This window comes from Mandrillus leucophaeus, unplaced genomic scaffold, assembly GCF_000951045.1.
Source record: "Mandrillus leucophaeus isolate KB7577 unplaced genomic scaffold, Mleu.le_1.0 Scaffold57, whole genome shotgun sequence".
In the NCBI taxonomy this organism is placed as follows: domain Eukaryota; kingdom Metazoa; phylum Chordata; class Mammalia; order Primates; family Cercopithecidae; genus Mandrillus; species Mandrillus leucophaeus.
Window position 1 is genome coordinate 861,633 of NW_012106141.1, and position 22,755 is coordinate 884,387.

Consider the following 22,755-nt stretch of genomic DNA (forward strand, 5'->3'; position numbering starts at 1 on the left):
TTTAATAAATGTTCTCATCAAATGTACTTTAATTAAGAGTCTGGTCAAAATGCAAATCCTGGTTTTAATATTCACCAAAAATACTTTTTGTTTTGTTTTGTTTTTTGAGACGGAGTCTCGCTCTGTCGCCCAGGCTGGAGTGCAGTGGCGCGATCTCAGCTCACTGCAAGCTCCGCCTCCCGGGTTCACGCCATTCTCCTGTCTCAGCCTCCCGAGTAGCTGGAACTACAGGCACCCACCACCACGCCAGGCTAATGTTTTGTATTTTCAGTAGAGACGGGATTTCACCGTGTTAGCCAGGATGGTCTCCATCTCCTGACCTCGTGATCCGCTTGCCTCGGCCTCCCAAAGTGGTGGGATTACAGGCGTGAGCCACCACGCCCGGCCAACCCAAAATACTTCTTGAGCATTTAATGTCTTCTAGGCTTTCCACTTGGACTTGGGATTCTAAAAATGAGCACACATTCGAATATAACTGAGAACAAAATGACGCTCTGCTTTTTAAGTAGTAGTAGTAGTAGTAATAATAATAATAATAATAGAGATGAGGTTTTGCTCTATTGACCACGGTGGTATTGAACTCCTGGGCTCAAGTAATCTTCCTGCTTTGGTCCCAAAGTGCTGGAATTACAAGTGTGAGCCACCATGCTCAGGTTACTCTGGCTTTATAAACTTTCATTTACTTTCATTCTTCTTTTGCATTCTGTTGGAAGCATACAAATATTAATTAAATATTTAACCTTAAGGTTTCCCCCAAATTCAGCAATTATGGGCTTCTAGTCAAATATTAGGATGCTTTTAAAAAAAATGCTTATAAAGATATTGACTCAGGCCAGGTGCACTCATGCCTGTAATCCCAGAACTTTGGGAGGCTGAGGCAGGTGGATCACCTGAGGTCAGGAGTTCGAGACCAGCCTGGCCAACATGGTGAAACCTCATCTGTGCTAAAAACACAAAATTAGTCGGGTGTGGTGGTGCACGCCTGTAGTCCCAGCTACTCAGAAGGCTGAGGCAGGAGAATCGCTTGAATCTGGGAGGCGGAGGATGCAGTGAGCTGAGATCGTGCCATTGTACTCCAGCCTGGGTGACAGGGTGAGACTCTGTCTCAAACAAAACAAAACAAAACAACCAAAAACCAAACAAACAAAAAAGATATTGACTCAGAGAATTGCAAGGACTCTTAGGAATTCTCTAGTTTAATGCTGTTCAAGAAAATATAAAATAAGTTACATATGTAAGATTCAATTTTCTAGTAGCTACTTCATAAAAAGAAACAGGTAAAATTAATTTTAATAATATGTCTTTGTTTATTGTCTGTGTTAGTCAATTCTCATGCTGCTAATAAAGATATACCCAAGACTGGGTAATTTATAAAGGAAAGAGGTTTAATTGACTCACAGTTCACCATGACTGAGAGGCCTCAGGGAACTTACAATGATGTGAAAAGGGGAAGCAAACACATCCTTCTTCACATGGCAGCAGGGAGAAGAATGAGAATCAAGTGAAGGGGGAAGCCCCTTATAAAACCATCAGATCTCGTGAAGACTTATTATCACCCGAATAGCATGGGGGAAACCACCCCCATGATTCAGTTACCTCCCACTGGGTCCCTCCCATGACACATGGGGATTATGGGAACTACAATTCAACATAAGATTTGGGTGGAGACACAGCCAAACTGTATCACTCTTTGAAATCCAGTGTGTATTTTGCACTTACAGCATACCTCCATTTGGGATGCTAAATTTTCATTGGAAATACTTGATCTCTTTTGAGATTTTATAAAATTTAAAGTTGAAAAAGTAGATTCACATGCCCAAGTTGTTCCAAGCATACTTAAAATTTTTCCAATAATTGAAATTAAGTAAAATTTAAATTTCTCAGTTGCACTGGCTTCATCTCAAGTGCTTAATAGCCACCTTTGTGTAGTGGCTGCCATATTGGATAGCACAGATATAGAACATTTCCGCCACTGCAGAAAATTCTGTTAGACAATTGAGATCCAATTCAATTCACTGAAGAAACTGAGCAGCAATTAATGACAGAACGAGGACAAGAAGCTTGTTTGTAAGGAGTTTCATAGACAAAACAAAAACAAACCAACCAAAAACCCAGAACACCAACCTTTCCAAAGGCAGACATTCAACTGATTTTGAAAACATGGAGGACAATGTTTATATAAGTTTTCTAGAAGGAATTAACTTTGCTTGTATGTGTTCTTATATATGATCACAAATAAGATTTAAATCAAACAGCTTACAATATGGAAGTTTTCAGGTTATGTTTAGTTTAGTGAGGGACTTCTTTATCATGGTAAAATACACAGAATATAAAAAATTTTAACCCTTTTAAAGCATATAGTTCACTGGCATTAAGAATATTCACATTGCTGTACAACCATTACCACCATCCATCTCTGGATATTTTTCATATTCCCAAACTGAAACTCTATGCCCATTAAATGCTAACTCCCTATTCTTCCTCCCTGCCCAGCCTCTAGCAACCACCACTCTATGAATTTGATTATTCTAGGTACTTCGTATCAGTGAAATTATACAATATTTGCCCTTTGGTGTCTGGCTTATTTCACTTAGCATATGTCTTCAAAGTTCATCCATGTTGTAGCATGTGTCAGAATTCTCTTCCTTTAAAAGGATGAATAATGTCCCGCCATATATATAGGCACCACATTTTATCCATTCATCCATCAGTGGACATTTGGGTTGTTTGCACCTTTTCGCTATTGTGAATAATGCCGCTATGAACGTTTGTGTATAAATATCTGTTGGAAGTACTGAGAATTTTTTTTTCATCTTTTATCATAAACCTATTCATTAAGCTTGCACAACTGACAAATAAGAAGCAGTGGAAATGCTGCTTCACTGGAAAACCCCAACTCAAGATCCTTGAATAGGAAAAGAGACTCTCAGTTCTATCATATTACTGAAAAATTACAAAGTCTGCTTTATTTTCTTGTACTAAGACATTTTAGATGTTCATACTATATTAGCCCTTCTCACCATCTGATATACCACATATTACTTTTCTGTTGTTAATGTCTGCCATTAGCCCCGTCTACTTGCTGCCTCTACCAGAATGTAAATTCTATGAGGACACAGATTTTTTTTTTTGCTTTGTTTTCTTCATTGCTATATTCTTGGTGCTTAGAACTGTGCCTGCTACACAGAAAGCAGTCAATAAGATCTGTTAATGAATGAATGAATCGATGGTGTCCAAGTGTTCTCTACCTCTGTGTTTACTGGGTATCATTTTAAAGGGCTCTAGATTTGGCTTCTTTTGAATATCTTAGTATTGTTTTTACTAGGCCAGAGTATTCTAGTACAAGGAAATGCTTGTAAGTTCTACAGACCTTAAAAATGTCTGGAACAAGGTATGAAAAACAATTAAGTGGTATTGGGAGATGAAAGAAGCTAGAGATGTTCTAGACAAAATATATGAAAGGAATTTTTTCTCCCTCTAATTTGACTGCATTGGTCCCAAAGTGATATTGTATAAAACATCAGAAAAATTTCTACTTTGATAACCTAGATTTGGGGAGAAATAACAAAAAATCCTTTGATTTTTACAGTGGAGTCTGCATGACCAGTTACATAAAAAAGAAACTAAGTCATCACTTTCTAAAGTGAGAACATTTCATTGTCTCCTCTCAGTGCAACTATTTATTGGTTTTTACTGTAGTCAGTCTAGATACTACTTTGCAGACTCTCAGTCTCTTTGTTGAGACATGAATTTCAGTTTTTAAAATAGCAAGAACTTTAAAACATTGCTATAACTTAGGGGACTGGCTCCCTTTTCTTTGTAAGCAGGGACACTTGACTCTGTGAGGTAAAGTGATGTCTGGAAGCATTTTGAGCCTCTGGTTTTGTTGGAGTCATTTTCCTTTTCTTGGATTTTAGTAAGGATATAATCTCAGATCCAGTTAGAAAGGGAGATCACAATGTGTCAAATCCACAAATCAATCCTCTTCTTAATTGCCAAAGTTTGACACATCCCCATGTTTGTCCCAGAAAACTCTAAATGCCCTTTTATTAACAATGGGGAATTAAATTTCCCATATAGACAAATTAACTTCTAAATTATAAGAGAAACATGTGTTTAGAAACACATGGGGTGGGATGGGGGTGGGATGGGGGTGGGAGGGACCCTTGTTCCAACTTGAAGGTTTCCCAAAGTACTCTCCTCTTCTCTTTCTCCTACATATTTTCCACATACTTGTTTTTTTCTGCTTGAACTCATCACCTGGTTATTACCTTCTCTGAAGAATAGGTTTTGGGCAGCAACTCTTTAAAAAAGATATCTCTTTATACTAATTACAGTGGAATAGGTTTAAAAAAATAGGTGACTATTGAAATGTATAGTGTTTAAAACCACGTAGCTATTAACTTTATGTTTGGGCAGCACGTGAAAAGGAGGTGGGGAACTCCTTAGCGGGACTGAAAACTTTATTGTGTTTTCAATAAAAGACTAGCTTAAAAAGAAAAAGATGTGAATTGGCTTAGAGTAAAAAAGATAAATTAATACACTAATGAAAGGAGAGGGGAGACTGTATTTTGTAGATAAGCCAGATTTATGGGCTTGTGCATTAACTTTACACACTAAAAACCTACTTCCCAGTGTTTTTAAAGCTTAATATCTTCCTCTTGAATTGGTGATAGCAACCCTTGGTTTCTCTGTCTCTGTCTCACACGCACACATGAACACACTGTGTGTCTCCAATTATCTCAGAAGTGACAAAATAATCTCAAAATAAGTTTAATATTGATTCAAAATAAATATGCACACATATTCACTTTATTTTTTATGGAAAAAGGGGATAATGCAAAATAGCAAAAATTGTAAACAGAGTTAGAGATTATCTTCATCTAAACCTTAAGCTGACAATTTAAAACACCTTGTGCATAATGCAGAAAAAAACTGTCCGTTTGACTTCACTTTCATTCACACTGCTCCCTACGCATGAGAAAGACCAGATGTCTGGTTTCCAGAGTATTAGGCTTTTTCCTTAGTACTTAAATTTTATTTTTTTTCAAGCTTAAAGAAAAACTGTAGCTCCTTCTGATCTTTAGCATTTTACAGTTTAATAATTTCATATAGCAGAAGTGTTTCTGCAGAAAATGAGCTTTGAATATTTATGCATTTGCAACAGTCCACGAATGGCTTTGGAAAAAATTATTTGACTTTCATTTTGAAAACTCCATTTTTCTAAAAAAAACATAAATTCATAGTTTTCATGGAGAAGAGTGGTGGAGTACAATGGAGCATATGGAAAGAACACTGAATTTGGAGAGAAAGGTATGAGTAGATGACATTTCCTTTTCCTTGTCTGATTCCTACTCATTATAGAAAAAATATACATTATATGTGGTATTCCTCTCTTCTTAACAGAAAACAATGTTTGGAAATTCCTGTGTAAAGCTAATTTGCCATGACGAATATAAAGCCCATTAATGGGATATCCAGGTCCCTATGGGAATTTTTTTTTTTTTTTTAAACAGACACCATGTGGTGCAATCTGTTACAGTCTACAAGGTGGGGGTGGGGAGGGGAGCTCTGGAGGGGCCAGGAATAAAGTCATCTCTGGGAGTTTTTGAGGTATTAACAAAAATGGGAAAAACACTACAGCAGGAGCCTTGGAAATACCTTCCCTTCTGCCCTCGATTGTAACCCAGGGTGTATTATGTTTACGCTTTTCAAAAATTATTTAGCAAGTCCTCAATTTTGGGGAGAAAAAAACCTGAACCTTTTTTGAGATGGTTAGATTGCCATTTGTTTTGTATTTTAATCTAACCTACTGGTGATTTAATTTACAGATCTCAAAGGAAGTGTACGCTCAAATATTTGAGGATGTTAATGTATCAACCACTGTGTAATTTTGGAATGTGCCTACTCGCTTGACACAATATTTTACCATCTAACAAATGTTTAGCCTTTTTTTCACTTGACTAAAGAGAAATAAGTTTCACATTGCTTCATTCACCTTCTTATGTGCATATGCTGGGAAAGATTGGATGTTAAAAAAAAAAAAAAACTTCCTCATGTTCCTTTCTACTACATCTAAATCTGTTTACCAATTCAAAGCTGCTAAAAAAACCTGCATTCTCCTGCTAAATCAACTGGATGGCTAGAAACCAAACTGTAATGTAAGAGAAAAAAATTATCAATTTATTTTCATGACAGAACATTCTTGAGAAGGTATAAAATTGTTCTGGTTGCTATGCCAGTTTTCTTTTTTCTTCCTTCCTCTGTCTTCTTTTTTCAAAGGCTTTTAGCTTTTAAGCTGATACTTTTTATAGTTATATAACAGTTCTAATATTTTGTGACATTTTGTATTGTGACACTATAGATGAAATTGTCATCGGACTGACACCCTGTGCTGTTTATTCCTTAATTACAACTGTTAACACTGTAGAGAAGCGTGCTAATCTGCCAGCACATATTATGAAAACAACATTATTGTTACCCACACCAACACCCACTCAACAGGATATTTCCAAGATGGTAGTTTAAAGGAACTTATCGGCACAATGGACATTTCAATATAGTTGTTGTTGTTGTTGTGTATTTAGCTTTTCCTATTGTCTTCTTTTAAAGACACAAACCAGTTTGAAATTTAAAACAAACATTTCATTGTAATATAGCATAGGTACCCTTTACTAGCAGAGGTTGCCTCTACAGTTGGAAAGTTATAAATTTTTTTTTTTTTTTTTTTTTTTTTGGTGATCAAGCAGTGGTGGACTGAGGAACCTCAAAGCTGTTTAGGGTTGTGACCTAACGCTTTCTGACTGACAGTTTTTTCAGGAATAATGAAAATAGAAGGAAGCGGGAAGGGAAAGTTTAAAGATGAAAAGACAAGAGTGGGGTTATGTGCATTCACAAGGTTGGCAATCCTTAAATAACCAAGTCAAAATCCAATAACCATTCCCAGCTCTAAAAGGCATCCTTTTTCAAACCAAGTCTGAGTCTTCCTGAAACTGGCTACTTATTGACTGTTTTATAGTTCAGTTCTTTCTGTCTCCAGAACTTTTAGAAGTTTGGTTATCTGTGAGGGATAAAATCTTATGAATTTATTTTCTCATACGTTATTTTACTAAAGCAGTTTATTTTAGGTGTCACTGTCTTTTAATTTGTTAAAAGAAACAATAATGGTTAAAAAAAAAAAAAAAAGAACCATGTTGATCCTATATGTTGTCCCTAAAAAGTAAGGATTCTAAAAAACTTAAAACCAGAGCCAAGATACCTGCTTAGAGGAGAATGATTGTAAATTGTTGTTTTTTTTTTTTTTAAAAACAACATACACACAACACTGACAATAATTTAATTAATAAAGAATCCACCTTTTAATATTAGTGTTTAACACGTCTGTGGGTTTGGAGGAAAGCAAATTCATGACCTTGAAATAGTAGTAGGTGATAACATGAGACTTGCCAGTAAATTCTCATATCTTCACTGTCACTTAGGAGATAATGGAAGAATATAAACATATTTAATTCCTAAAGTTCCTGCAATAACCTACATACACCTTAACATTCAGCTTTATTAAACAGGCTTTTTGAAATAGGACGTGAAGAAGTCATCGCTATGCCTCATTTTGAATGGTATTTTCTGCTTCATTTTGATTTTCAACAGCAAAAGGATATGGTGCTCTTCCTAAAAGAAACTGTTCCCATTTGGGAATATATTCTTCTACTGATGCCCAGTAACGAGTCTGGAAAAAAAAATTCAAAAGTAAAAAAGCATATCAAGCAATTGAACTTGGCTCTTCATAATAGTCTAAATGTTTATTCACTTAAGTGTGTGTGTGCGTGTATATACACACACACACACACACATATACGTAGAATGCATTTCCTCTACAGAATATTTTATGTTAATTTTAGAAAAAAATCTGGCTACTTACTAGTGTTAATTTTCAAATTTCTCAGTAAAACCAGAGTCTGGCAGAATTACAGGTTTTAGAATTTTATTGTGATTTTACACGCCCTCTTGTGGCCAACTTCATGATTATTGCCAATAGTATCATTTATGGTGATATAACCATTAAATGTTTTTGTTTAGTATTCCAAATCCCATACCAAATGATTACCCCATACTGAAATTATTACAATGAAATTATTAAACATAAATCATGCTTCAGGATTAACATCAAAAGATTTGACCTGGGATGAGATCAGGAACTGAAATACAACTAGTGTGTTATAGCACAGGAATCAGATACATTGGACCCTTGTGTAGGAAATATATATCCACTATACTTTTTCCCCATTTTTATGATGACAAAATGTCAATATAATTTAATAATTTTTAATACAAACAGCTTGGAAGTTGAGATGTTGTATTATTGGTCTGACTGTAGAAGTCTATAGGCTTTAGAAGTTCGTGCAACATTGCGTGTTGTGTCTAGCTTTGATTTCTTGGGTGACTGCCCTAAGGAGGTCAAAGAGAACTAAACTGCCCAAAGCCCTGTGTCATAGGAGGGCAACTGATATTAGATCATCACTAGCAATCTCATTTTTGGAAATTCAGCCAATGAGTTAGCACTAGAAACACAAAAATATTCACTCCAAGCATTAAATACAGCAGTTCTGCAAGTTGAAAATGGTGAGGGATTCTATATGTCTATATATCTATGCATGTGGTCTCAGAAACAGCCTGACATACTTAAAGTAAAGGTCATCCTGCTGTGCAAGACTAGTTAAGAAAAATACCATCTGAGGCCCGTTGTTGGGAGTTTCCCTGACATTCGCAGCTGGGGTAACTCCCATTGTGTGGGTCCTGTATAGGCCAGAGTAAGGTATTGGAGAATCAGACAAAGAAAAAGACATGTCCAAGATACACTTTGTACCAGAGTTTTTTGTATCCTTGATCACTGCCTTGTTTTGTTACCCTGGATGACACAGAAAATTGAGGGGAAAATTCTCAGCCTCTAATTTTGAGTCTATTAATCCCCAGGTGGGGAGAAAGCAAAACCTGTATTTGAGAAAGGTCATTAAAAATACAAAATGAAACTATTCTATATGTAGTAAATTCCCATTCATCACAAACGTATTCATATACCAAATATAGTTTATTTTTGCCAACCATCTTCCAATCTGTTCTTGAACTGAACAAAATAAAGCAGACAAAAGCCATACTATATTGTATGATAATATGCATTTAATTAGCTCTGGTTAAATTTTTGGTGAAGGGACTAAACTGCTACTTCAACATCAGCAAGCAGCAAAAGCATTTGAGTTAGGTGTGTTGTCATCTCATGATTTAGCGCATATTGTCTGTTATGGTTTAACAGGATAGTTGTTTCTAAGTGACAAGGTGAAAAGATCCCCATCTTTATAAAATTTCCAATTGCTAAACTTTTAAAAATCAAGATACTTCTCAGTTACCTCCTATGTATAAAGCACAGTACTGTGGACATAAAAAGATCAAACAGGCATATCTTCTTTAATGTACTGAATAAATATATCTGGAAAATATATATAACCATTGTTTAACCTGTAGTGTGCTACTGATAGATAGAGTCTCTCTTTTTACGTTTGTTCCTTAAGATGCTCACCTCAAGAGAAACCACCTCAGGCCGTGGAAGTGGGTGAATCCTGGTCTGCAGTGACTTTTCTGCTGCTTCTATATCCTGTAACAGATACCGGCATTTTATATTAAAGTGGATTTACATAAAACAAATGGCACCTGTACAAGCAATATCTATATCCCGAATCTCTCACCTCCACTCTTCTCTGGATATAGTTTGAATGGATGGAGGCACACCGCGGTAGGAAAACTGATCATTGTTCAATTAATCCATTTCAGATAAAGAATACAGCATTTCTTATTTTGAAATAGAGGTGGGGGAGGTGGTACTTCTAGGTTCTGCCTTTTCACTTTTGAATAGCTAGTAAATGTCAGTAATTCATGCAAAAAGAGTGTCTTATAATAGTGTTCAGTGCATTAATTTAGCTCGTACATCACTAAAAAACAGCCAGAAGGATAAAATAATAAAATATTCAGATACAAAAACAGTCAGATACTCAGACCCACCCTGTGCTAATCTTAAAAGTGAAGAGTTCTAGTCTCTCTAGAAGATGTAAATAGCATACCAATGGCACACATTTCATTTGTTCAATGTTCAATTAAAAAAATTATATGTATGCAAATATTCCATATATTTAATGGAAGCTCAGTGAGGTACCTCGGTACTTAGTGACAAGAACCTTTTCATTATACCATCTAGATCTTTTTAGTACTAGCTTTCTAAGCTAATTTCAATGGCAAGTTTTATTGCTAGCTAGTATGTCATTCAGCTGAAAGCATTCAAGCACCATGCTTTAATGTGTAGTTTTACTTGTAGATATGTGTATTTTTCTCTTATAGTTGTAAAAACACCAAGGTAACTAAACTTAATTCATACCCTGGTAAATATTCTTATCTTTATATATACATGAAGTAAACGCCCAGAAATGCAGGATTCCACAAATTTTTACTGGAACACTTGAGCATTGTCTAATAAACGCTCCCCAAATCAGCACCCATGTTGTCTTGTGCCCACTTATGTCTGTCAAGTTCACAATGTGGCCTTGGTCACAGGCCATATAAATTTTGTCTCTCTGTTGAGCTTAGTGAGTTGATAGAAAAGAGAAAGTTATCTGATTCCTGTACAAGCATTGGAGCAGTCTAAGTAGAGGGCTGTTGGACAGACGGAGAGAGATGGAAAAGGGCGTGGGAGTGGGGTGTGAAGAAGCCAATGCTGAACAGGAGAAAAGAGATAGCAGATGGTAGCGGCGGGAGCAAGGAATGGGTGTGAAATGTAAAAGGGAAAAACAGGAAATTCCCTAAAGGGACTCCCCAAAGTTGCACAACCATTAATGCACCTGCTGTCTGGAGGAAGGTGATTTGAAGGAAAAAAGCCATGAATTTAGGGAAAAAAGCTGATTTTTAGCATGTCTATCCCATACCAGAAGTTTATAGCTAAGATGCATGCTAAAGAGCTTTTGATGCTGATGCTATGACAGATACAGAAGCCTAATAACTTTTGTGTGATTACATTGAGATGTTACAAGGTCCTGGAAAAATGTTTTTTACCTTTATAAATCAAATAAACACAAATAAAATAATCACAAGTCCAATTATGGTCCTTACTCGAAGAAGTTATAAGATTATTGTTAATGGCAGATCTTGGTGCCACTAGCATTGTAGACAATATTATAAACATTTTTCTTGAAGACCAGAAAATAAGGATATTTAATATCTCTTATAGGAGAGCAGATTTCTAAATGGGAAAGCAGATACAAGTAGGAGACATATGGCCTGGTAAAGCAGGCCTATGGTTAAACACTTGACTGTTATCTCTGCAGTATTCTGACTATAAATTATCAGGCCTCTGAAAAACTTATTTCTTAGCTTAAGAGATATTTGCTTTCTTAGAAGACATGCTCACCTCTGATTCCTACTTTTCTTTCCCTTTGGCTGTCTAATTTTTCTCCCCTTGTTCCTAAGTGTGAGCTTTCTTAAGATCTGTGGCAGCTGTTCTCATATTTTTTATCTTCTCTCTCTCAAGACTGTGTCCTATCTAGCTTCAGTAACTTTTACTGTAGAGGCATGGCTAACCTTTCTTCCTAGCCCTTATTTCTCAACCAAATGAAACTAAGCTCATCTTATTCCTACAGGATATAATGAATGAACAATAGTAGGAATTCTCTTCCCTCAGATACCTATGCTCTATACTCTATCTTTAACTCTTCTTATACCTGCCATTTAAATTTTCAAAAGTCTATAAATTGTTCCTTCAGGATATCTCTCCTAGCCTTTCCATTTCACTCCCAATGCTATGGCCTTATTATTACACTTATTCATTCAACAAATACTTGAGGAGTACTTACTGTATGATGCATGCCTACAGTATGTCTTGTTTTACTTCCATCCATACCTAAGAGGGGATCAATTCATTTTTCTAAAGAACTACTTTGCATATGCCTTTCCCTAGACTTAAAAAATCATCAGTACCCACTACATAGAGGATGAAGTGTGAATTCCTTAGCTTGACTGAAAACAAACAAACAAACAAACAACTTTGCAATTTGATCCTAGCCTTCTGTAGCCAGTTATACCCTAATACTTCCACATAAGAACCTTTCCTTTGATTATATACTACCACAAGGTAAGGACTGTGTCCCATACAACCTTTATGCATCTGAGTATCTCACAAAGTGCAGGGCGTGTACTAGGCATTAAATATTCATTAAATGAATACATAAGACGTAAAAGTTTCCTGATTATAAACCAAAACTTTTTTTTTTTTCAAAAGGTACCCGAAGCAGGCAGAGGGAAAGGAAAAAGGGGGGTGAAAAGGGAGGTGACACTTACTTGACTATACATTGTTCCCTTGTCTTATAGACTTGCCACTAGAACATTTAAAATTTTATATAGTTATAGGACAAATAAAAAAGCAATTCCCTCCAAATTGGAAACTAAATGTGACAAATCTAACTATTATGTAGTTTGTGGTATAACCACATAGAGAAGAGCTACATCAAGTATTCTTAGAACACAGTATTCACTGGACACACTTTGTGGGGGTATACCCTGGGGACAAAAAGAAATTGTAAAAGTTATCTTACTGAAAACCATTCTCAGTAATCATATTATTGGTGATAGCCATGTCTGTATCATAGAATAATTCTTTGGAAACAGATTTTCGGTGTTAGAAAAAGAAGGTAGATGCGTAAGATCAGCGATTTTAAGTTAAATCTTCAATCGTGTAATTGAATTGGAGATACTGTTATAAGCTCTTGATGTATTTTATTTTAAACAATAACAAAACAAGTTGCAATAAGCATTCTTAGTACCCAGATTGAGGGCTCTAAATATATTTCCTGCCAAAAGGAACCAGGGCTTCTTGGAGCAATGGCCAATTCCAGGTCTGGGCAGAAAAGGCACATAATGAGCCTGGAATAACTCATTACATCATAAAGAAAGGAAACTATCAAAGACTGTTAGGATAATGTCAAAGACATTCAGGAGTTAACTTGAAGAGGCTTCACCACAGTAAAAATGGGACACATAAGGCATAAATAAGAATAAAAATCGCAAGGGATCGAAACATTTCAAATCCCAGATAAACTAAAAACAAAATACCACCTTATTCGTCACCATTAGAGGATGCCAGAGAACCAAACTATGATTTTGAAAGCTATAGAGAAAGTGTCCAGAAGTCATACCTTTTCCTACATGAACTGTACTTCAGTGTAACCAAATAAGTGATGAGGGGAAGATTCTCTTTCATATAAATAACAAGCAATTGAAAGAGAAGGAATAAAAGAATTTGAATATTCTTTTTGCAACCTCTAATGAATATATCTAGGCAATGATCATCAATGACTGCCAACATTCCAAAATGAGACAGCCAGGAATTATGGAAATGTTCTTCCCCCAAACAATGAACCTGAATCTGATCCAGCCTCTAGAACTTCACTGCTCATATGATAGCCATTAGCCTCATGTGACTACTGAGCACTTAAAATGTGGTAAGTCCAAATTAAGATGTGCTGTAAGTGCAAAACATATACTGAATTCGGAAGGCTTAGTAAGAAAAAGAATATGGGATATTTAATTACAAATTTTTGGTAGAAACATTTGAAATAATATTTTGTATATACCTCATGAAAATGTTATTAACATTAATTTCATCTGTTTCTTTTGACTTTGTTAAAAGTGGTTACTAGAAAATTTTAATTACATATGTGCTCACAGTATATTTCTGTTGGACAGCACAGCTCTAGATCAATTTATAGGAATTACAGAGAATACAGGAACATGCAAAATGATACGTCAGAGATGTAACTAGCAATATCCAAACTGAGAAACACATAGGACAAATGACCTAATTCCTTTAACACATAAATTAAAAAGTGGATGAAAAGGTCAGGGGGTACTTTTAGAGACGTATCAATCAATTACAATGTTGGATTTTATTTGGATTCTCATCCAAACAAATGTAAACATGCCTACAGATTTATCAGAGAAATGTGAACTCTGAATATTTGAGGAATTAGTGGTAATTTCTTATTGATAATAGTATTGTGATTTTGCTTAAAATAGTAAAATAGTCCTTATCATTTAATGATATACACTGAAAAAATACAGATATATTCAGAAATAGCTAAAGGTGAAACAATACGATTTCTGGAGAATACCTTCAAAATAAACTCAGTGGTTGGGGAAGGGGATGAGGTATATAGATGAAGCAAGATTGGCCATGTTTCGGTAATTACTGAATCTGGGTAATAAGCACATGTAAGTACATTCTTCCATTCCCTTTTCTATATAGGCTTGAAACTCTTCATAACAATTAAAAAACAAGTTCCCAGTGTGGATGATGGTATAAATGTTACTCTATGGCAGAACTGAGAAGGCTATGTTTAAATGAGTTGATTCATGATTAGGAAAGGTAAAATATGAGCACAGAAAGTCACATGCTGAGATCTCTTTTTCTCCCTATCCCTATACATGCCACTTCCTCCAAAACTTGAAATCTAATACCTCACTATAAATATATACAGTGAACCTAGCTATGGCCAGGCTGGTTTTAATCTTTTAAGCTGCTGGAGGGCCAATTTCTGGGATATGAAAAATAAGATACTAAAGCACGAGATACAGGGTCATTGGTACAGGAACATGCAAGCATTTATTAAATGTATTCTTCAAGGAATTGGAGGTGAGAAAGGTAAGAAGGAAAGAAGAGAGATAGGGTCCTATAAGTCACCAACCATCTTGGGTGGCAGTTTGTTGAAGTCCCTGTTTAACTGCCAACTGCCCCATGAAGGCTTCCAGGGTGTTCTTCAGTGGAAGCATTCTCTCACCGGCTGCAGCACTTTCTCATTCTTTCTCACCCCAGAGTATTTGTCCAGCTTACTCATGAGCTTACTCTTGAGATGATGTTGACTTACAGAATTGCCTTTTTTTTTTTTTTTTTGAGATGGAGTTTCACTCTGTCGTCAGGCTGGAGTGCAGTGGCGCGATCTCGCTCACTGCAACCCCCCAGCTTCCCGGGTTCAAGCAATTCTCCTGCCTCAGCTTCCTGAGTAGCTGGGACTACAGGCACACACCACCACACCCAGCTAATTTTTTGTATTTTTAGTAGAGACGGGGTTTCACCATGTTGGCCAGGATGGTCTTGATCTCATGATCCGCCTGCCTCAGCCTCCCAAAGTGGTGGGATTACAGGTGTGAACCACCACACCCGGCCCTACTTATAGAATAGCCTTTCTAGATAAAACTAAATTTTATGGTAGGTACATGGGGAGAGATGTCAGCTTACATTGTGGCAGTATTTATAGAAACACAATTTTCTCTTTCTCTTCCAAATCTATACCAATTCTGTTATGTTCTTAAAAGGCAGATAAATTCCATTTTACTAATACTAACAGGGAAAAATCACCCACCCTGTGTTTTCAAAGTTCACTATCTTTTATGATAGTTACTGACTGAAGCCTATTCTTCACTACCTACATTCATATCTATTCATTTACTAATATGTGCAAATATTTGATGGAATTGGTCGCTTCTTCACTGCTCCTTTATAAAATACATTCTTTGATATTTTATATTCCTGCTGTTTTCCAAAGGAATTTACAGACATTGAGTTCAAGGTGAATTCTGTTGGAACTTATTTAAATCTAAAAATAATTTTGTGTTTTTAAATTTTATGTGTAATTTTTACAAAGACTCAATTCAGAGGGTATGTGTAACAGCTGACTTTAAAAAAACAATAGTCTCCCTAGTCAGGATTAAGGCACATGTTTCCTTGTAAGTTTTCTTTTAAATCTTCCATTTCAGAGTAATAACTGTCTCTACACCAATCATGCAAACCCCTTGTTAAGATCATTCCCAAGTATTTTAGAATTTTATTGCTAATGTGAATGTGATTTCTTATATTTTCCAGTTGTATACCTAGAATTACTATTGATTTTTGTATCTTTTATCCACCAATTTTACTTAACTCATATTATACTACTTTCAGAACAAATTTGGCTTTTTAAAGTATATAACCATATCATTCCAAAATGCTAGTGTTATACTGTCCTTTTCAAAAGTGAAAGCTCATTCCTTTTTAATGTTCATTATATTGGTCAGAAGATCTAAATAAGGTCAAATAATGGATGTTAATAGACGTCATCCATATTTTGTACTCTTATTACAGAAATGCTTTCAAGTTTTATTGGAACCATTTTTAAAGTGTAGGCTGTAGTTCTAAAGTACCTATCCTAGATGTAACTTAACCTGTCCTGAACAAGTGGTATCAGGAGTAATTGCCCTATGGTTTCCTCATCTTTAAATTAAGGAATTAGCCCAGATCAGTGGTTTTTCACAGTTCCTTAAAGCCACAGCTGGGCAGTCAAGGAAAGACTGAACAGGTGGTGCTTTGACCCAAAGCAGGTCCACTTCTATCTATTTTAACAGGAAAACAAGTTTTAATGCAAAAAAATTGAATACCTTTAGATGAGAATCGAATCTAATATACATATTTTTAAAGTGTCTACCAACTCAAAATTCTGCAATCAAGTCTTATTTATTTATTTTTCCCCAGACACAGAGTCTCACTCTGTCACTCAGGCTGCAAGTACAGTGACTACGGTGCATGATCATAGCTCACTGTAACCTTGAATTCCTGGGCTCCAGGGAACCTCCTGCCACAGCCTCCCAAGCAGCTGGGACTACAGGCATGCACCACCATGTCCAGCTAATTTTTTAACTCTTTTTTAGAGACAGGGTCTTGCTGTGTTGCTCAGGCTGGACCTGAACTCCTGGGCTCAAGTGATCCTCCTGCCTTGGCCTCCCCAAGGATAATCCAAAGATTATAGGCATGAGCCACTGTGCCTGGATAAGTCTCATTTATTTTACTTTCATAATGACTTCTATGGTAGAGCCACTAAAATTCTTTTGAAAGTTTAAAAACATATGAGGGAAAGTAGGATTTTAAAAATTGCATATGCAATGACTCAAAGAATGCAAAAAAAGAGAAGAGGCAGCATCTCTAGCAGCAAGCACTGTGTTTGTGATATAATAGGTACTCATAAATGTTTACTGAAGTACTCAAAGAAAATATACAAAAATATATTAATTTTAGATCAGCGGGATGATATGGAAGGTATGCTATTTCGTCTTCTTTACCCTTTAATTTTTTTTTTTTTTACAGTGGGAATATTTCACTTTGATTATCAGGGGAAAAATATCAGACCAAATTGAAGTTTCTCATAACTGTGAAACCAGGTTCATTATGTTCCTTATATATGTATGACTATGATTTCTTAGCTACATTCTGAACTCTATTCTCTATTCTCTATTCTCTCCATTTTTGAAATCATCTTGCATCTAAATAGCAAATGAATCTTCCTTAAATACCCACTCATTTATTTCTTATATAAGTCTATATTTTTCTTTTGCTTAGTCATTTTCAGTACTGAATTATGTCTATACATCAAGTCTCAACTTCTTTGGTCCGATAACACATATCCAACCTTGTTTCCTGTGAATTTCTAAGCTAGTTAGTCACACTCTCAGGATCATTAACAGGGTCATTCAGTCTTCTGGTCTTGGCTCTTTTGTAAGAATCCAACAGTATGCCTTGCCTTCTGCCTATTCAAATACAGGCTAGGCTTAGCTTCTTCTTTGAGACCTTTTTGAATATTCTAGCTCTCAAAGATTTTTTAAATTCTTATTTCTGTAGTCCTGACTCTATTCCATGTAATTTAATGTTTGATCACACAAAGTCTCTGGGTTCTTGATATCAAGAGCTCTGATTTATACTTATTTTGTTGTCCCTACTTTCTGCCCAGAACTAGCTCAACAGTAAGGACCCTCTAAGCATTCATCAAATACTTGCTCATTAAAAGGAAAATGCTTGAAAACTAAATATCATATCACGTGCTGCAGGTAGGTAGCAATTAAGCCTTCTAATTTAGTTTTTCTAACTTTTCAGAGCAAATTCCAGATTATCCTATATATTTCCATTTAAAAATAAATATTGCTAACACCATTGGGCAAGTAAGACATATGGCAATATAGAATGCTTTGGTAGCACTATGGCTGTGACTTAAATTACTGTGGATCAAACTGCCAGAAGCTGAGAAGATAACTGAATTTTCCTCTTCCTTTATCCTCTAGTGAGGACAGAAGATAACTATATCATGCCTATCGATGAAAATATTTAACAATAAAAAACTGAAAACACTGCTTTATAACTTAAATAATATAGTCTTACTACCAAATGTTTTAGTCATAGGATCTCTTGGAAGCTTGAATGGAAGCAAACTTTAGGGTTTTAATTATGGATGAAGCCATACAATTCTGGAAGCAAAGTATAACAAGCAGCCAAAAATGTTACACATATGATTCTACTCCAAATGGGCACATTGGCCAAATGGTGAGGCCCCGCACAATCATACACTTTGACCACTCCTCCATATCCATCAAGAGGGAGCTGGGAAATCTGTTATCATAGATATGAATTCTGTGTGTTTGCCTAGTCAGGCAAAATCAAATTGTTCTTGTTTTTATGATGTTTGATAGTTGTGAGTTGGCTCTCAATAGCTTATAGGTACTTTATGGCCTTTCAGGATTTCCTTTCAAATAAAAGAAGATGAAAGATGGAAAGGTACATCTTCTATTTCTTACTTCTTGCAAAAGGGTGACCTTACAATTCCTTCTGTAGTCATTGATTTTCTAGTTGATTGCAAACAGAGTTCAAATTTTTTTTAATTTAAAAAAATGAGGATACATATGTTACTTATCTAACTGACATGGGCTTTTAAAAAAGATGCTGCTTTAGTAATTCTACTTATTACTCAGAACCAATAAATTATATAAATCAATATTATGAAACTTACCTAAAAGATTTTTGAGGAGGTGGGATAAATTTCTATATTCAAGTCATGGAAACTTACCTTTAAAAGACTAAGGTTCCTTTTAAAAGCAGTCTCAACTGTTTGGAGTTGAGATGCCTTTTCTGTATGTTGATCACCCAATTTATTCTCCATTTGTTGAAGTAACATTAATCTTTGTGATACTCTAGAAAAAAATGAAGATTATAGAGTTAAAAAATTAAAAGCAAACACTTTACTGCTTGACCAATATAAAAAATTCATTACTTAATAACACCTCACTTCAACTCTAACCTATTCTAAAAGTCAATTACTATGTCAACTAATAAGACAGTGAAAAATCTGAGGTAGTTCAATAAGTCTTAAGTCAATCTGGTTAAAATCATTTTTATTTTCATTAACATATTCTTTATATATGCCATAAGTACATGCTTCTGTTTTTTTAGCCTCTCTGGTCTTTTGAAATTATTTTAGAATGTTGAAGATATGTTTTAATTTTTGGTGAAAATGCAAACTGTAATACATATCCCTTTGTACACATAGTTATATATACCTCCCGACACACATACATTGATATAACTTGCTATATGAAACCTTCTGCTTAACACTTCAGTACCCCTGAATCTCATGTTACACATTTAGAATTGTGCTAAACTTCCATATGTTTGAAGAAGCAATAAAAATATTTTTTCCCTCTTTTTCCAAGAGAAAGATGATGGTTTGATATATGAGTGAGAGGCTGTGTGTATGTATGCATACTCACAACAAGGTAAAACAGTAATTGAACAAAGATGTAAAAAATTACAAGTAAATATCTTCAAACTACTTTGTTACATATAATATACTTTAAAAGTTTCTTGCTGGTCAAATGCTTATTTTATACATTTTTGTTCTTTTTAAGACAATATGTAAGATGATTAAAAGATACATAAGTTGGTATACACAACAGTCAAACTGTTTCCCAAATAGTTGTGGAGGTTCTCAAGAAACACTGTGTTTCATCGGGCTGTCTTAAAGGTGGAATTAAAATCCCAAGTCTATGAATAGTCAATTTTTTGGTAAGGAAAGTATCTTATGAGCCAAGGAAAGAACGTCTGGTAATTAATTAAAGAAAAGGAAAACCTGAAAGCCCACAGAGAGAGGAGGAAAAGAGTGAAAAATACAAAACAAAGAGCAGGACTGGCTACACAATTTGAGGGTCCAGTCTAAAATGATGCAAAACAATGGCATGAGAGCATTAAACCAAATGCAAGACCTATGACTGTATATAAGTCATATACCCATGAAGCCAGTCCTGGGTAAGAGGTTTAGAGAAGCCCATTAAATACCAATGTGGAGCCTAGAAGGGGTGGGAGGAGGGGCAAATTTATCTATATATTACTTACAAAGAGTAAAAATACATAGAACATATCTTTTAATCTTGCTTATTCATAAGAAACAAGGACATTCCCTAACACTAAGACCTCTTAAGTGTCAGAAAATTAAAATGACATGCTTTCAAATTTTTAAGTCATCCTGTGCATACAAAATTTCACTAACAAAGCTAGTTCAATTTCTATATCTGAATCATCCTTTTAAAAAAAACTTACATTTCTTCATGTCTTTTAGAAAGGCGAATTTCTTGAGCAAACAAGGAAGTCATCTTTAATCAAAGCTGTCATAAAGAATAAAAACATTTAAAGTTACTTCTACCACATGTCCTCAGCTTTGCAACATTTGATTATTTTAGTAGCTTAATCCATTGGTTCTCTCAGAAGAGAAAAGAAAACTTAAGATGTAATAATGTATAAAATGAAAGGACGCGATTAAACACATTTTTATTCAGCATGCCAGTTTTATCTAAGAACACCATGAATTAGGTAAACCCAACATATTTCGTATTGTCTCCTCTTTTCTTTCTAAACTCTAACCTCAATCAGAATTAAAAACAAACAAGCAGCTGGTACTAAGACTAGTAAACGTTTTATTGCATCAACAGAAAAAAAATCCGCTCTGTAAAATTCAACACAGGAACACCATCGCTTATGCATGTGCAAACACACATAGACAGAAAGGCAGGCAAACAAGTATGAGAACCAACTGGAAATTCAAGGTCTTTCCTTTATTGGAAGAGTGCCCAGTTCTACCATCTCTCTTCTAAATAGGAAATTACTTTTCATGCGTAACTGTGAGGAAAAGCACAATTAGATAGATACCTTCCCCTTCCCCTGGCTGCTCAGCACTCTCATTTGTGGAGTGTAGGAAAGCCCATTTTCATGGCACACTTTACACAACGAGCAAGCTCACCTTGGCTAAAGACATTGGACCGATACAGACAGAGGTCTAGTGAAATGCTTTGAAGGCCTCCAAAACTGCAGACAACTCATCTGGTTGGGCTTATAAGCTGAAAGTGCTTGCCCTAAGGGAGAAAAAGAGGAATAAAATTCCTTCCTGAAATGAAGCTTTCCTAAATTTTATGAAATTAAACATCTATGCACTCTATAAAGATTATCTAAAGATGGACACATCGCCCGAGCGTCCAGCCCTGCTAGAAAGCCCACGCCTATTGAGTGTAGGGCGCTGAACCCGGCCAAGGAAAACGGAAACACCGCCCTGCCCTCATCAGGTTTCCTCCTCTAGGCATGGCTGCCTTTCCTTCAGCACCGCGGACAGCAATCGCTCACAGGCCCGCCCTCCAGGGTCTAATTACAGATATTTTCAGCTAACATCACCGCAGGCCAATCCTCGCCGCCCTCCTCTCGGTTTCCTTTTGCAACAAGGCCAATTAACGCAGCGCCAAGGGAATCCCGGAAAGTCGGTTCATGGTAACTTTTCTGTGAGGCCCGCTATCAGCACTTCAGACAAAACCAAATCAAATTCTCCCTTAGAACCGAAGATCCGCACCTTCTCAGAGTCATCTGCCCTCCGGCCGCCCCAACTCCCGCTTATACCCAAAGGACTCATGAACCTTCCTCATCAACCTGGCTCTTTACGTTAACAACATCCTCTCCAGCAGTCCTGCAGGCCCCTGCGCAACCGTCAGGCAGTCAGGGCATCCACCCACGGTCCGACTCCACTCACCCAGCCCGCCTCTGAGCCCTTCCGGGAAGGCACCAGCTACTGCGCCGACGCCGGGGCCTCAGCGCAGGCCAGGGCGTGGTCACGTTGCCATATTTGCGCACGCGCGGCACGCGGTGACGTCACTGCATCTTTATAAAGGGCCGCCTTGGGGCGCGAAAGGTTCGTGAGTTGTAGTCGCGGCAACCAGAAGGTGGGCGTGTGGCACGCGGCGCGCGGGAGGGTGACTTGGAAGGGTCTTTACGAACCCTAGGGAAAGGCGGTCTGGTAGTAAGTCCATTTCAAGACCTTTTAAAGTGAGACCTGCATATGTTGAAAGAGTTTTAGAGAGTGAAGCTGGGTTCTTAGAAGCTGGAATGTCCCAGCAGAATGTAGAAGTGCGAAAAATTCGGCAAAGTACTCTAAAGTGAGTAGAATTTACAGTCGGTTTATTCAGCGAGTGCATATGAAGCAGCTTCGAGGTGCTTCGTCCTGGACGTCTCACACTGAGCAGAGCAACGAGAGCCCCTGCCCGCTCATTGTTGGTAGACCCCGCGTTGACAGTAGTATTGCTGGATTACGCCTTGAGTGGTTTCTGAGTGTCAGTCGCCATATTTACATTGGTTATCTCGTTGAGTCCCCGCAACGCCCTGTGAAATGGGCACCATTAGCTTCATTTGACAGCCAAGGAGACAAGCGTGGTTGTTAATTTAGCGCTCTTTGTAATAATATCTCGTTGCTGTAAAGTGCATTTCTTAATTTTTGTTCTTGAAATAACTGAAGTACGTGGTAGTGTCAGTTCTCTAATATGCAGAGGAAGAAAAGGTTCAAG

General features: G+C 36.5%; 1 protein-coding gene across 4 annotated transcripts; it reads right to left on the reverse strand.

Moving 5' to 3' along the window:
* Positions 1 to 4,757: 4,757 nt before the first annotated feature.
* On the reverse strand, positions 4,758 to 22,030 carry LOC105552648 (chromosome unknown open reading frame, human C3orf14). Of its 4 annotated transcripts, XM_011998351.1 has the most exons (7): positions 21,948 to 21,971; positions 21,594 to 21,721; positions 21,174 to 21,285; positions 20,477 to 20,541; positions 18,951 to 19,074; positions 9,572 to 9,646; positions 4,758 to 7,726 (listed from the first exon to the last, which is right to left on the reverse strand). In XM_011998351.1, exons 4-7 carry the CDS (start codon positions 20,527 to 20,529, stop codon positions 7,598 to 7,600), a joined length of 381 nt encoding a protein of 126 aa, XP_011853741.1. In that variant the 5' UTR covers positions 20,530 to 20,541; positions 21,174 to 21,285; positions 21,594 to 21,721; positions 21,948 to 21,971; the 3' UTR covers positions 4,758 to 7,597. The 4 variants fall into 4 exon arrangements, with proteins under 4 accessions (XP_011853741.1, XP_011853739.1, XP_011853740.1 ...); XM_011998349.1 differs by lacking the exon at positions 21,594 to 21,721 and having other exon boundaries at positions 21,948 to 22,030; XM_011998350.1 differs by lacking the exon at positions 21,594 to 21,721 and having other exon boundaries at positions 21,771 to 21,960.
* Between the last annotated feature and the right edge of the window lie 725 nt (positions 22,031 to 22,755).